Raw genomic sequence first — 16,825 nt, 5'->3', positions numbered from 1 at the left:
GCTATAGCTACCTGAAATGTGATGGCTGAACAGAAGCCAGGGAACTTCAGCACTCTATAGCACACATAGGTTAATAACCCAATTTTTCACCTTTAGCAGTAAGACATACTTGACTAAAAAGGGTCAGATTCTGCCTCCTGTGCCTTCTGACATCTGAGATGCTTTAATAGCAGTGGCACAGCCAAGAGGTGCTGAGGCAGCATGCCCTTGGGCAGCTTGGGGTGGCAACCTGCTCACAGATTCACCTTCCCAAATTTAGGGAGCTTAAGCTCTTCTCATGCTCAAAGGCTGTCTAGTCAACACAGCCAGTAGAGGCTGGAGAGACATAATTATGCATGTGTCCTTTATGAGGGTAAGCTGAACAGACCTCCTATCTGTTCCTTGCACTCTTTCTGATGATAACATTGAAATATATCAGAAATTGCTGACAATACATGATATCCCCTCCAATAACCCTACAAACTTGCAGTGAAGCACCCATGCCTTCCAGCACAGCTTAGCAGAAGGTTTTAATCAGTCTTTTGTACTTGCAGGCTTTTGAAGATATTTACCTTGAAGATCGAAAAAACATAAAAACCATGCTGGAATATGCTGACAAAGTATTCACATACATCTTTGTCTTGGAAATGCTCCTGAAATGGGTGGCTTATGGCTTCAAGAAGTATTTCACCAATGCCTGGTGCTGGCTGGACTTCCTCATTGTGGATGTGAGTATCATTTTGGAAATACAGTGCTTCTGGTGTTGGATTTTATAATGTGTGAGTATGGGCTGTTAAGTCTGTCAGCTATGTGTTTGCAAAATGACAGCCAGCTCTCTGATTCTGAGTAACAGCCCTAGTAGGCAAAGCTCAGAGAGGGTCTTGATATGCAAATGTGCATCCCTGGGAATCAGTGTGCCAGAGTGGAGAAGACTGCTTTGTGTCATTACATCCAAGTGTCACCCTGCTAATTTGAGTCACATTCCCTTCTCGTCCCTAGGAACTCACTCTTTCTTTTAGCATTTAACATCCCATTCCACACTTTCAGCTAGCACAAGGTCTGGTTACCTCTGACTGCTCCACACATGACCTCGACACACAAGTCTTTCAGCAGATTAGAGAAGCTGTCCTTGGCATAGCTTCCCCGGGAGGCTGCCAGCAGCATATAACAGTATGTTCAGTACTGCCTCTCAAGTATTTACCAGTGAAGGAGTCCAGGAAAAGGTGTGAATAGTCCTCTTGTCAAAGTGATTTCACTATCCCAAACCTTACAAAATACTCCAAATCCTTGAAATACCCCAAAGCTTCATTCTCCTGTGAGAATAATCCTTAAAAGAAAGCAGTAGCTGAATAAAAGGGAGCTCCTGCCCCAGGAGTCTTGCTGGTACCGTGTCCCCTTCAAAGCTTCACGTTCCCTGGATGTGGGATCTGCCAAATTCAGGGAAGGATCAACAATGCTGCTCAGCTCTAGGTGAGGTTTGACATTTCAGCACAGCGTACCAGTGAGGAGGCAATTATCTCCCTGAGACCATTTCTTATTAAATTGAGGTATTAATGCAGAAGGCTGGCAGGGCTCTGCCATGACTGGGGAACTTATTAAACTTTTGATGAATTATTTTGCCCCATTTTACATCTGAACCTTGACTCAGGGGAGAACTGCAATTTCTTTGGCCCTAGTCCAGGAAAGCACTTCAATGGGACAATTTACTTGTTTGAAGTTATGGACACATCTAAGTGTACTGCTGGATCAGAGCCTTTGGAAGCTTCTCCAGAGCTTTAATAAATTGATTTATGAAAAGGAAGCGCTACATAAATTGTTGGTCATAAATTCCTCTTTTCATACACACGTGGAAACCTCTTAAAGGGGAGGCACTCATTTTCCACAGATTAGCTTCAAGAGAAGAGGAAGACCTGGTTTAATTATCTGACCACAAAGTTGGAAAGCACCAGTCCCTCACTTATAGCCCAACCCTGCAAACTCTGCTTGCTGTGGTTGATGTCAAGTGGCAGCTTTTCTTTCCTTGGTTCTCCATCTGTAAAATGGGACTAATAGGACTCACCTAAAGTACTGTATGGGCTTCCAGGAATTTATTATTGGAGTTGTCGTTTTAATGAGCTTCTGAAGAGTGGAAGGGCTGGATGAGGGCTGAATGTTGTCACAGCTATGAGTTGGGATCTTCCCAATGGGAACAACGGTTTGCACAATTAACACACTAAAACCAGTTTGGAGCCGTGCTACCTCATTAGTAGTTTGAAATTAGGTCCATACTTGTTAAGAACACATACTATGTAGCATGACATCTAATTAATACCAGAGAGTGAAACCAAAACTGAGTGAAATTCTCTCCTCCATGTTAAAAAAACCCCTTGGAACAAGAGCTATACAAGAATGCAAAGTCAGTATGTAACCCCAACCTGTTTGCCTTTTAATGGTGGGGTTTGTGAGTGTAACCACAGAAGGCAGAGGCAGCCAAGATGGGCTGGTGAAAGGGGCTTCACCAGCCCTGCCATGCATCCAGAACTCATAAGGAATCATAGAATCAATAAGGTTAGAAAAGACCTCAAAGATCATCAAGTCCAACCTGTCACCTAAGACCTCATGACTACTAAACCATGGCACCAAGCACCATATCCAAATAAAACAGTATTGTGGGGGAAAGAGGATTATAGACCCTTGGGACTCCCCTTAGTCTCAGAAAATCCACCCCAGAGCCTTTTTACTGGCCTTGAGGGGGTTTGGGGGTTTTACTGTTTGTTTTTCCATTTTCCTAACCCCCATTTAAATGTTATTTCTACAGGCTCCCAAACTAACCTAAATGTTGCTCCAGCCTTGAGTTGTTTTAGTTACTGATTGACTCACTTGGCTGATTTAATGGCTGGACTCAATCTTAAAGATCTTTTCCAGCCTGAAGAATTCTATGACCCTAGGAAATGGCTTGTCCTTTGGTGTTCTCAAGGAAGAAGGCTTTTCCTCATGCCCATTCTTTTCTCCAAAGTCATTTCCCAACGCAGATTATGAGAAACCCGGTACTGTATTTTTAGCAGGTTTAACAGATGCTCTTCTCCTACCCTATTGCTCACACACCCTGCCACTCTGAGTTGGCAGAGTACCATGCTATCATTTTTTTTTTTTCCCCAGCACACTTCTTACTTCAATTTACATTTTTCTTTTTGGTCCTTTGAGAACCAAATCACTGCAACTGAGCGGCAGAAAGGGAGTGAATGGGCGAATTAGCTCCTCCAAAAGAAGCAGATGAACCACTTGTCTGATTTTCTCAAATTTATTTGTTTGAAATTATTCACTTAAAAATTCCTGATCTGCAAATTATTCATTAGCAGTTTGGTGTCAGTATTCAGAATCCAAGCTGTGGTGGTTGATTTTTTCCCTTGGACATGTGAAACCATCTATCATCTGTTTTCGCTCATTGTACAAATGCAACTCAGAATCTTTTTTTCTCTTGTGAATAATTCATAAAACCAGCTCAAAATTTGCAAGTATTCACTGTTTCTAAATGGGAAGTGAACCCAGAGGGGGTAAAAGCATAATGCTGCTGAATTTACTGTATTTTTATTTGCACTTACCCTGCCTCGTGAAAAACCTTCGACACTGATTTGGGCCAGTGGAACAGCAAAGGCTTCATCTCACAATTGTGGATTAGGAAAGAAAAATCTGTCTTGCAAAGCCTGAACAGCAAAACACACAGTAATCCACAAAGTGAGAGCTATTTTTTGCTAGATGTAGAATCCCTAAAGGATGATCTCTGATAATGGGCTTCTCTGCATCTCAAAGAAGTGTGCTAGTGTAGCAAAACCATAAAAGAGTGCTTTTAAATACATTGCAATACAATAAAGTCCTATCAACAACACTGCAACAGATTTCTTTAGGAGGACAGACTGAAAGCTGTTCAGTCTGGAGAAAAGAAGGCTCTGAGGTGACCTTATTGTGGCCTTCCAGTATCTGAAGGCTGGGGAGGGACTTCTTAGGATATCAGGTAGTGATAGGACTAGGGGAAATGGAATGAAGCTGGAGGTGGGGAGATTCAGACTGGATGTGAGGGAGAAGTTCTTCACTGTGGGAGTGGTGAAGCCCTGGAATGGGTTGTCCAGGGAGGTGGTTGGGACCCCATCCCTGGAGGTGTTAAAGACCAGGCTGGATGAGGCTCTGGCCAGCCTGATCTAGTGTGAGGTGTCCCTGCCCATGACAGGAGGGTTGGAACTAGATGATCCTTGTGGTCCCTTCCAACCCTGACTGATTCTATGATTCTGTGATTCTAAGGGAGAAAGGAGTAATCAAACCACAAAGTACAGGGCTCGCTTCAGCTTAGGGCACCTTAGAAAGATGCCTTACATGTTTGCTGAAATTGGAATATACAGGGCAATTAGTGTTAATGCACATCTGTATGTGTTACCTCCTTGCAAATAACAAATATACTGCTAAATGTAACGCCCCACACACACCTCTCTATGCTTATGAATTGGAGTGGTGGGTACTGGGTGCACAGCTCTTTTTAAATGAGGAAAAATCAGAGACCATAGCATATCTGAAGGGTAAACAGACACCAATATTGCCACCAGGAATGGTGTTTATGCACAATCCTCTTTGCTAGCATGCACAGGCAAATATTTTTGCAAAGAACAGATATTTTCCAAGCATTCATGCAATCAAACCCTCTTCCTACAAAGCAGATTAAACAAGGAGTGTGAACTTGGCCAGAGATGGAGGCACATGGCATCCAAAATGAATGTTGATGAGGACTGCTCTTAACCAGACGTGTCCCGCAACAGACAGAGACAGTCAGGATTTGAAACGAGGGGCAGATAAACTCCACCACTTGTGCATGCTGGTGTCATGTTTGATGTTCCTTTCAATTGTTTCCTCTGACCTATAAATATTATCTTGAGCTTGTCTAGTTTTGAGCTTCAGCCAGTTAGTTCCGAGCTGTGTCCCTGTCTTTGCTGACAGGGGATGGATTATTCCATTGTAGTGGTCAGTTCAGGAAAAGCATCAATCTGGAGTTTAGCATCATTCAAAGACTGGAGGTGTTGCAGTCAGCAGCTTATTCACTTGCTGCTCATGCAGTGAAGGCAGAGGGGAGAGACTGGTACCCTACAGAAGCTGTCATGAGAGAGCTCTTAGAAAAGGATGCAGAGTCCCTCACTCATTAGGGAATGCTTAAGAAAAAGTCACAGCCAAGTTTCATTGCCTGTGGCATGCACAGAAAAATCCTCTTAAATGGTCACTAACATCATCACTCTACAAAAGTCCATTATTAAAGATCCATCATCTCCATTACAGCTTTGGGGTTCAATTTAATTGACCAAAAGGTTAACCCCAATCCAGGCTTAAAAAAAAAAATCACTAATTGTCATTTACTGATTTCAGAGATGAGAGTTCCTCCACCAATTCTTTCTAAGATTATCCCATCTTTCAAGATGTGATAATGGGAAAAGCTGTTTTCTTAAGCAGTTGCTGAAATGCTGGCAGCCTCCTTCCCCTTCATCCCTCCGCAGCAATGGGTCCTAAGGCTATATCCTGTAGTGAGGAGGGGAGGATCATCACTAGTTTCTCTTCAGCTGACCCATCATGGAAAAGGATTGTTGATAGAATCATAGAATCACAGAATCAGTTTGGTTGGAAATGATCTTTGAGCCCAACCATTACCTAACTCTACCTCTGGTGCTAAACCATGTCTCTCAGCACCACAACTCTGCCTCTTTTAGTGACCTCTGGAAATGGGGATTCAACCACCTCCCTGGGGAGCCTGTTCCAGTGGTTGAGAACCTGTTCAGTGAAGAATTTTCTTCTAATATCCAACCTAAAACACCCCTGGGGTTCTTTCCATCCCTTTTCCCAGAAAGCCATGGAGTCAAGACCTCCCAAAAGCTTTAAGCAGAATATCGCTCTGCAAAAACAGTGCGAGCAAGGCTCAGCAGTGGATTTGGAGATCAGACATCTCAAATGAGTTATTCAGAAAGTCCACTGGACAGGATTTTGTAGGAGCTTTTAAGGAAGTAAAAGAATACATATGTCTCACACTCCTCCCATACCTTTTGTGCATGGTTATAACACATTTCTGGTGTTTGCCTGAAGCTGCTGAATTTGCACCTAGAGCTTTCTGTTCCCCACTGAGCAGCTTTCCAAATTTCCTGTTGGCTGCCAAATTTCCTGTTTGCTTGTTTGAGAACTGCTTGTGGATGTTTAGTCATTGAATTTGCCATCATTTTCACTGAATGCTCAGAAAATACAGATCCTGTGTTTTCTGAGATAGTTCCTGGAAAGCACTTGCTGCAAGATTTCTACTTTGAATACTTCACTGCCAGATGAGTTAAGAAGCAGTTAATAATCTGTGAGTTTGAGAAGAACAATTTGAAACAGTCTTTCTATCCCTAGTTAAAAACTGAGCTGAATTAAATTATGCCCTTGGATTGTCTTTAAGTGACAATTAAAAACTTGTTCTGTGAAGTAAATATTGGTGGCTTATGATTACTTTAATTGTTTTTTTTTTTCCCCCATCTGTATTCCCTGTTGATTAGCAAGGTGATTTCTGTTTGCTTTGCCAGTAATTACACAATCTGCTGTAATGAGTTGTTCCCAAACAGCACTGGAATCCAATTTGTATTCTTGGAAAATTATCCTAAAAGCAGGCGAATTTCATCTGGTTTCTGTTCAGAAAAGCACACAGGAGCAGGCTGGCAAAAATACAGCCAAGGCAGAGCAAAAATAATACAGCTTGTCACTTGGGAAAGCATCTTAAGAGTGACCTTCTTAGTGCTCTCTGTGGGTTATCAAAAATCTGTGGGTTACAACAGGGCACTGTTCCATTAGTGCTCATTTTTTCACTCGTTTTCTTCTAGTTCCTCAAAGCAAATGCTTGTGTGGGATGTTTGAAGGTGTCTCAGCACACATTCTTCTGGGCCTCTGCTGATAGCATAAACCTCCTAGATAAAGTAATAGGAAAGAGAATCCTGCTCCATGATCCAGGAATCCTGGCTTTGAAGGGAAGAAAAAGAAAGAAAAAAGGCTGGTACATATTAGCTTCTTTAGGATAAGTGGGAAAAAAAAATGCACATGAAGATGAGATAAGTGGTTTTAGTGTGAGTTAGCAGGTCATCCAATGCTGTAAATCTCCCTTCTGCCTCCCCACATTTTATCTCAACATAACACATGCAAAGACATCCGAATGTCTTGTCTTATCTTGGTTTGCACTTCATGTTAGTTACCACATGGATGCTAAAAGGAGGGTACCCAGGCTTCTTAAGTGGAAGTACAAGCTCAGTTTCAGACAAAGCATGCCACAGCTGTAGGGAAATGGACAGGAAACAAAGGTGAGAAGTCCAAAGGTGTAGCTCACCCCTTGCCAACACCTTGTGGATTGGTTGCAATCTGAACAAACACTGCAATTGCTGAAGAATTTCCATACCTGAGAGAGAATTTCAGCTTTTGAGGGGGAAAAAAAAAAGGGGGAAAATAAAGGCCATCTCAACTCAAATTGTGCTGAACTAGGTTTACCAAACAACCAGCACCAGAACAAGAGGACACAGTCTCAAGCTGTCCCGGGGGAGGTTTAGACTGGATGTTAGGAAGAAGTTCTTCATAGAGTGATTGCCCATTGGAATGGGCTGCCCAGGGAGGTGGTGGAGTCACCATGACTGGAGGTGTTTAGGAAGAGAGTAGATGGGGTGCTTGGTGCCATGGTTTAGTTGATGTTGGATGATAGGTTGGACTCAGTGATCTCAAAGGTCTCTTCCAACCTGGTCTATTCTATTCTATTTTATTCTACTCTATTCTATTCTATTCTATTCTATCCTCCATTTGTATTTCTTAAAGTTATTTAAAGATGAAGCCCTTTCCAATGTCCTTTTTTAGAAGAATATGCCGGAGAGGAAAATAATGAATAAACCCCTGGAATTCTTGCATACATCTTGCTTGGCCCTTTCCTTACTGTAGGTTTAGCAGACAAATTCCTCCTGCTGTGGTGTTCTGTCATGCATGGAGGAGAAGAGCTGGGAGGGACATGTGGACTGTATTTAACAACCTTGACAGAATCCCACATGCTGTCTAGGGATGGAAGCGAATTGTCCTACAGTTCCGCTCCCAGCAGCTTTTCAACCCCAACCCTTGCAGACTGAAAATGTGTTCCCACCACCCTTGTGGCTCCACACAGGATGAGCAGGTACCGCTCAAGAGACTGATTGTAGGAGAGGGAAGGGAGAGATTAGTGAGGGAAGCTGCCTGCAGAGGTATTAGGGATTCTTCAGTAAAAGGGGGAAGAAATCAAAGGAATTGAGATGAAACTTGAAAGCTGTGCCCCAGTGGTTTAGAGACATTGTGCTGAACTCCTAGCCTGGTATGACTGGCTTTGGGGTGCTTTGTGTTAAGGCAAATGAAGATGAGGTCATCTACTTCCAATACCTAACTCCTACTTACACCATTATCTTTCTGGCAGAACCCAGGAATTCTCTGATCCTTCAGAGTCCCTTTCCATCATAACATATTCAGTACAATATCAAGATGAATCAGGTTCAAGAATCTAACTGAACAGAGGTGATTTTCAAGCTAAGACCTCATCAACTTGGTATTTTTCATATCGATTTGGAACATCTGATTAAATAGATGCTTTAGGAAATCAAGCAACTCCAGAACAGCACCTTGTGGAAACAGCCTAAAGAGATTTTTCTCCTTCTTTTTTTGTTTTGTTTGGTTTGGTAGTGTTTGTTTTTTGTTTTGGGGTTGGTTTTTTTTGCATCATGTCACATGTCAGTAGTGTTGATCCTAATCCTGCCCAGAGATAAGCTTGCCTTTAGCTCAAGCACCTCAACGCCCACCAGCTGGGATGGCAGTCATCACAGTCAATAGGGCCGAGCCCCCAGGGAAATGTTCTCTCAGTGATCACTATGCACACCTCTGGCATTATAATGTTATCTTCAAATAATAAATAATAAGCAGGCATATTCCTGTCTACTTCTGACAAAGGCATTCAGCATCAAGGAGGTACACTGGGATGAATTGTGTCATGGGTTTGGAGGTCTCGAAGGTCTCTTCTAACCTGGTCTGGTCTATTCTATTCTATTCTATTCTATTCTAAGGGAAGAGTAGCTTTCCTCTTTAGCTGTACTAAATCATAGAAGGATAAAATCAAGACTGTTTCCTCATGGCATCTGCATGAGAAGCAGAATGTAGTTGATAAAGAACACATTTTTCTGCTGTAACTCCCAGTAGAGTTACCAGACTTTTCAAGGTAGGTGCCCCACACACAACAGCAATGGTTGCAACATGGAGGAGGACTTCAGGTGTTGACCAGGGTTTGGCTGATCAAGGACTATCATGTGATTCCCCAAAATTCACAGCGATCCTCCTGCCATCCTTATCCTGCACTGATAAATGGAGCTTAGATACCTGGCAAAGGTGTCTGTTTACAGTCAAAAGGTGATTTGAGGCAAGATGAAAATTCCTTTGGTAAGCATGGAGTGGGAAAAATGCAAAGACAATTTGCCGTCTCGCTGGAAGTAAGCTTGCAGCAGCAGGTCATTTGGTTTGCCCTGAGAAATTAGCTAAGATTTAATTCCTGGTTCACAGCAATCTGAGTTGGGAATTGACTGGAGTTGTTAGAAAAGCCTGATCAGGTGCAGAAAAGGTGACAGATTCAGAGAACAGCAAGACATAAATTCTTCTGGAAACTGCCAAGAATCAGTTATGATCTAGGAATGATTTGTTTTAAAACATTCAAGCCAACAGGAGTGGCACATGCAGCAAGGCTGCCCTCTGAAATGGAAACATGGCTTCCAAAAGCATGGAGATGAGAACCAAGAAAGAAGCTTTGAAGAAAAACTATTAGCAGAGTTTCATAGCCTTAGTTTGAATAGTAGATGGAGAAAGAAACAGTAAATAAATAGAGAAAATACCCTGGGTGGGGGAGGGAAAAGAAGAGGGTATGATGTTTTTTAACCTGAATTATAAGAAGTAGCATCAGGCTTTCCAGGAGATAATTTTTGTTTATAATTAATCTAGGCACTCATGTAGCCCATCATATTATAATCCACAAGAGCACTCCACAAGCAGTAATGAACTCCGCTGCCAGGGAGGGAAGCTGTTCATTAACTCATTTCCGGACGTGCTTTCATCTCCGTGCCACAGACTAGCTCCAGAACAGCCCTAAGGATTCCCTAGTCTTTGCTTGAATGTGAGGATTGTGATTCAAGGAAACAGGTAGCAGAGGTGAGAATTTGGTTTAGGTCACCTTAGTCTCTCTCTGGTGTCCTAATTGGGAGACTGTCCTTTAGCTTTATGCCCTTTATTCCTAGCATGTAATTTCTGGATTGTGAGGTGCAATCATGTCGTTAGGCATCTGTACAGCAGAAAATGCAGTGTCAGAGGGAAGAGGTAAAGAGATGGTTTTTTAAATGTTGTAATAAAATCTGCTCAAAAATGGTAGATGCTAAATCACAGAACCACAGAATGTTAAGGCTTGGAAAGGACCTCTAGGTCTCATCTAGTCCAACCCCTCTGCTAAAGCAGGTTCACCTAGATCAAGTTGCACGGTAATGTGTCCAGGCATTGTTGCACTTCCTACTTTATAATTGTTTTTCTTCAGCCTTAAAATTCTCTTTGGACATCTTTGGTGGGGTTTACATTGCCTTTAACATTGATTTCGTAAGTCACTGTCAGATAATGAAGACATATGTACCTATTGTGTAGCTTTATCTCTCTGTTCATAGAGAATACTTTAACAGTCCGAAACAATGTGTATCTGTTCACTGGTGAATTACTGTGAGCACCAATATGATCACACTGGGAATCCAGCACTACAGGGATGCCACCTGGGTGCAATCACAGGAGTTGTATTCCTCATCTCAGGAATGACAATGTTCCACTAAAACAGTAACATAAAAGACTCTTTTTTTGGTCTAATATAATCTGGAAGTGGATAAGTAAAATAATGAAGAAATGCAGACATTAATCTCATTAGAATATTGCCAGGAAGAACTCCTGAAGAGCTATCAGTGAGGCTAACCTCTCTTCATAGGCCACTGCCTGTATTCAAGCAGTCTAAATTTATTGATTCTTCTTGATCTTTCCTTGGAAACATGTGTGATTGTCCTACAATGGAGCACTTTAGACCTGTGATGCTAATGCCATTAAACCACAGAGATGACACAAAAACTGGCTTTCAGAACACCAGCCACACACCCACTAATCCCCGTGGCTGGTGTTTCTATTGTTCAGTGCAGTCACAAGATGTAAAAAACTCTTATTTTTAACACTGAAAATGGCAAAAATGACAGCTCCATGGTTTATTTCTTTCTCCCTTTACCCATCTCCAGGAGATTGTCACAAAAACTGTTGTAAAAATCTATATAGATAAATCTGCATGCATAGAAATATGTAGAAATACACAGGTACAGAAATACAGTATAAGTACAGTAAGTATATAGATGTAATCTATAAAGCTAGATTTTTATAGATACATAGACAAAGTCATCTCTGGGCAAAGAAAGTAAGGAATGGGGGCAAGCTTCTTAGTACGATCTAGCAGGTTCTGTAAAGACCCTCAAGGGAAATGCTAGAAGCTAGAGCAAAGGCAAATAATAATTAGGCTTCTTGGGCCAGAAGAAGTAGGATGAGAGACTTTTTAGCTTGCATGCTGTGAGAAAGGTGAAGGTGAGGTGAGAGCTCAAGCCCAACATCCAGCTGAGCATTTTATGGCAAGTGGTTCCAAGGAATAGTGACTCCTTAGGCTTCACCTGCTCTCCATAATGCTGCCTGGTCTTCAAAGGTGTTGGGTTTTTTTTCTGAAACACCTCTGAAACTATTTGCAAATAGACACTGAAAGGATTAGGACTGTGTTCCATATTGTGAATCTGGAGGTTACATTGACCCTGGAGGTGTTTTCTGGGGGCCGGCACATTTGCGATACCGAGCAGAGTACAGAGCAGAATCTTACAGCAGCTCTGGGCTGCACAGCCTTGTAACAGAGAAGCAACAAAAAGTAACAGAAACAGCTGACTTCACCTTTTGCTGCCATTATGTGGGGCAGTCAGCACCAATTTTGACAACTGCTTGATTTTTTTCCTAAAAATAGCCTTCCAGGTCACTTTTAATCAAGTCCACATGGCCAAGTCACTGCGTTAGTAATTCTCTTATAAATAAAATTTGACGGGGATACCTTCAAAACCAACATCCAAGCATTTAAACAAGTTGTCTGAAACTCAGTTCTGATTCCAGCCTTGTAAATCATTGCCAAATATCACACAGCTTCACGGCCTAATCCTCTGAAGAGATATCTAATGCTGTGTAAATCTGTGTCAGGAGGACAACAGCACCTGTGATGTGTTTCAGGGTGACATTTACTGCACTCTAAAGAAAATTGTAACTCTCTCAGATCCAAAGCCTGGTCTTGTAGGATTTGAACAGGATATCTTTTGCCTTGAGAGAAAGGGAAGTTATAGGACATAAATCCTGGATGAAGGAGAAAGCACACAGATGCCTGAACCAAGGCAGTTTGAAGACCTTGAGAAGCTCTGGCTTTTAGTCATTGTGAGTGAAGCTTGATCTCTGTGTTCATTTTACAGATGAGTAAATGAGAGTGTATGGATCTGGAAGAGGCTCCTTAAGGAGGTGGTTGAATCCCCATCCCTGGAGGTGTTTAAAAGAAGCAGAGATGTGGCGCTGAGGCACATGGTTTAGCACCAAACTTGGTAGATTTAGATAATGTCTGAACTTGATGGTCTTAAAGGTTTTTTCCAACCAGAACAATTTTATGACTCTATGATCTTGGTTTCTGTCACTGGGGATGCTATTTTATCATATGTATATATATATAAAAGCTGTTTTCCTGATTTCTCCAACCTTTCTGGATAAGAAGCTCCAAGGCTTTGTGGGGTTAAGGCCATTTGCTGCAATAAACTTTCCACTGATGACAGAAATATGTGCCACAGTGTTACTCCTAGCTCAATAGTACCAGGCTTAAGATGGTTTATTTGAATGGCTTTAGTATCTAAGTATGCTACACATTTGCTGACTGCTATTAGACAAATCCTTCAGCCTATTCTCATTATTTAGACGACATTAAGTTAATGAGGACAGCAAATGAAAGGAGGAGGCTTTGGACTGTAGGTGAATACAACTTCAGAGTACATGATGTAATCGAGTCTGGTATGAAACAGTGAAGTCAGTTTGGAAATGTTGATGAGTTTGAGATGGTTTTTAAGTTAAGGCCAGATTTCATCTTTATCTGTGACCACTGACTGAGTAGGATTTAGGTGAAAGAAGCACGTCAAACTTAGAGCATTACTTACTCTGAAATAACCACTTAGGCATGCTCATGTCATGGGTTCAGATCTGCTTTCTTAGGGCTGGAAGCAAAGGCTTCATGGGCGATTTTTACCTCCCCAGTGTCTAAGGGGCCTAAAACATCAGACCTTGAATCCTATCTGCCTGTATACTCTGATGTTTTTATAGCACACTCATCTCTAAAATACAGACATGTTTATGAAGACCTTCCTTCTGTGTCAGCTGCTGAGTCTGTACCAGGAAGGTGAGTTTGTGTCACACCTTGTTAAAGAGTGACATGTTAAAAAGCATGACAGTCAGCCTCCGTGCCACTTAGCTGTCTGCAGAGGTGTGCTGCCTTACCCTGGCAGATAACCAAGCTACTGCATCTAGCCCAGGCTTGGTGTCTCTGAGACCTCCTGCCCTTAGGCTTGCTGTCACCCACATGCCACAATAAAGCCATCAATAGGTAAATAATTTAAGAAATTGAGCAAGATTTACAAAGATGCTTATCTGGGCCGACAGTGCTTGCACATAAATGAATGCATATTCCAGAGAAAGGCTGTTCCACAGCCACTGTACTGTGACTTAGAGGACCAGGCATGTGTTATCCTGCTTTATGACAGACCTCATGGGTGATACTGAGCTGGTCAGCCAGCAGTGGGTTTGGAGGAAAAGTCATCCCACCCTAAAATGAAAAGGGACGTTTTCCACCAGAGCTGTCTGTATTCATGGGGTGTCCTTGAGTTTCCTTTTGCAGTAAGCACCTACTCTTTACACAGTGTAGAAGGATCCCTGGGTTTAGACTTAGCTGCTGTCTTTAAAATAACAACAAAAGACAGTCCTTCCAGATAAGTTTTGCACAGTCACACTGGTGAGTGTGAGACAATCTGATACTGTGGTTACTGGGGCTGTGAGGACAGCTAAAATAAAATGGCAGTAAGGCAAGTGTGATAATCAATATGCATAGGTCTCTCTCTTCTAAGAAAATAATATTTTATGATGTGTAGCTATTTATTTTTTGTTCTTTTTTTCTTAATACATGCAAATTGGCATGCTGCTTATGATGTTAGAAAGCTGATTGTTTCTCACTCCCTGCTCAGTAAGAATTCAGACTGTGAACACTGATTTGAGCATGCAAATCCTGGTTGCTCCACGTGTTTGTTAACCTGGCCTGTAATCTCCACTGCCATTCAGTTCAGCCAAACTCCAGTCCTGTGGCTGATTGAATCCCCATTTCTGACCAGCCTGGCACTACCAAAGCTCTGAGAACATGAAGAGCATTGGAACCCCTCCACGTCATCTCCAGATTTGAAAACACATAGTTTGTCTCAAAGAAATAGTATTTGAGAGGGGTGAACCTCAACACTGAGCACTTGTCAAGTTTCCTTCTCCTTTTGAGGATGTGCAGAGACCAGAAAAAGTGAAAAGTCCAGACTCAGAGTCATGTGCATAATTCTTTAAGAGTCTGTAGTATAGAGTGATACCTAGCTGTGGTCTAGAAGACTTGTTTCTAATAGGTAAGTTTAAGATTAGTCATTAAACAATAATACTAAAATCTTCTATCTCTGCTGGAAATCATAGAATCATAGAATCAATAAGATTGGAAGAGACCTCAAAGATCATCAAGTCCAACCTGTCACCACAGACCTCATGACTACTAAACCATGGGACCAAGTGCCATGTCCAGTAGCCTTTTGAACTCCTCCGGGGATGGTGACTCCACCACCTTCCTGGGCAGCCCATTCCAATGGCTAACAAAACTCTCTCTGTGAAGAACTTTCTCCTCACCGCCAGCCTAAACTTCCCCTGGCGCAGCTTGAGACTGTGTCCTCTTGTTCTGGTGCTGGTTGCCTGGGAGAAGAGACCAACCCCCTCCTTTTGGGTAGTTGTAGACAGCAAGAAGGTCTCCCCTGAGCCTCCTCTTCTCCAGGCTAAACAATCCCAGCTCTCTTAGCCTCTCCTTGTAGGGCTTGTGCTTGAGGCTTCTCCCCAGCCTCATTGCCCTTCTCTGGACACGTTCAAGAGTCTCAATGTCTTTTTTAAACTGAGGAGCCCAGAACTGGACACAGTACTCAGGGTGAAATGGTCAGATCTTGCAGGTGCTTTCATCCAAAAAGCCCTAAATTATATCACTTATGTAACTAATATTTACAATGGAAGAAGATACACCTCAAAGAGTGTACAAGAAACCTACAGCACAGGCATCACAGCGCAGTGACATCTGTTACTGTGGCCTCCTTTCGCATCCACTTTGTGCAAGCTGGCATCGAGAGGATTTCTGTAGTTAAAAGCCAACCAACAACTTTGAATGTATCTCTAGATATTTTGCATTAAAGCAGAAACAAATTTGTTCTAAATTTCTAAGAGTTCTGTATATGTGTGAATGTAAAAACCTTCTTTTTGTGTGTGCTAGTATAATTTAATGGCTGCCATTTAAGATATTCACCACCACCACCACTATTCCACTAACCAGCTCTTTCTTTTAAAGGAAGGAAAGTCAGAAGAGAAGGAAAATGGCAAGTGTGTACTAACATTTTGAATTTTTGCTTTGTGTCTCCATTCAGGTCTCTTTAATTAGCCTCATTGCCAATACACTTGGATACTCTGAGATGGGTCCCATTAAATCCCTCAGGACCCTCCGAGCTCTGCGACCATTAAGAGCATTGTCACGATTTGAAGGGATGAGGGTAAGAGCATATACAGCATCCATCAAAGCTCGACTGTGTGACATCAAGCTTGTAGCAGGGAACTGTTGCACGTGGCTTTCTCTTCATCTTGTCTGCCAAAGGAAATGAGTGATAATGCTGTATGAAAACAAGCAAATCAGAAATCTCTCCTTTGTCTTAATTATATCATTACAGCTCTATCCTCTGGTGGATTTAATGATAAACTAATCCCACTGTCTGACTTGTCATATTGAACTTCAAAAAAACCAGCTTTTTGACCAAGGAAACATCTGGCTAACAATTACCTCTCAATTATAAGGTGTATCAGGGGAATATCCAAGCTACAAGTTTGTTCCATGCCTTTGACATGTATTAAAATGAGACTGACTGGGAAAGTTCTTAAGGACTTTTTTCACTAATAATTAAAGGAAAAATTAGAAATGCTAAAGACAGAGAGGGTAAATCAATGAATATATAAAAGTTTTCCTGTGAACACATTGCAGTTTTAGTGTAGAATGTCTGGATTAATATTAAAACCGTGTATCCTGGGTTTGTTGCTCCATCTTTTGCACCTATCCCTTTCCCTTCTGCATTGCTTTGTGATGCAGCTATACCCACACAGCAGAGCTGTTTATTTGTTAAGCCCACCTGCTACACTGGTCAATTATTGTCTAGATAAGCAAGTTATTTAACTCCTTGCACCATGCATGCCTTGCAGGTGATGACAACTGTGTTCTGAATGAGCTGGGGTTGCTGCTAATCTTGCAGATTGCATGGCAAGATAAAGCAAATCTGTGACAAAATTACATGGAAAGCAATTTGTATTGTGTGACAATCCCAAAACCTTCTGCTAGGCCAAAAAAAGTGCTACAGCTTTCACAGTGAGGTATATTCAGGGTAAAGCTTAA

The 16,825-nt window shown here is 42.0% G+C and overlaps 1 protein-coding gene across 1 annotated transcript in view; it reads left to right on the top strand.

Annotated features, from left to right (window-relative positions):
• Positions 1 to 16,825, top strand: part of LOC104297844 (sodium channel protein type 5 subunit alpha) — a 222,074-nt gene that overhangs the window by 185,432 nt on the left and 19,817 nt on the right. Inside the window, exons 22-23 of the mRNA XM_054171205.1 lie at positions 534 to 707; positions 15,816 to 15,938. Of these exons, the coding sequence (XP_054027180.1) occupies positions 534 to 707; positions 15,816 to 15,938 (297 nt within the window). The remainder of the gene's footprint in view (positions 1 to 533; positions 708 to 15,815; positions 15,939 to 16,825) is intronic.

This window comes from Dryobates pubescens, chromosome 21, assembly GCF_014839835.1.
Source record: "Dryobates pubescens isolate bDryPub1 chromosome 21, bDryPub1.pri, whole genome shotgun sequence".
NCBI lineage: Eukaryota > Metazoa > Chordata > Aves > Piciformes > Picidae > Dryobates > Dryobates pubescens.
The sequence above is the reverse complement of the archived record's forward strand: the minus strand, read 5'-3'. Positions and strand labels throughout refer to the sequence as shown.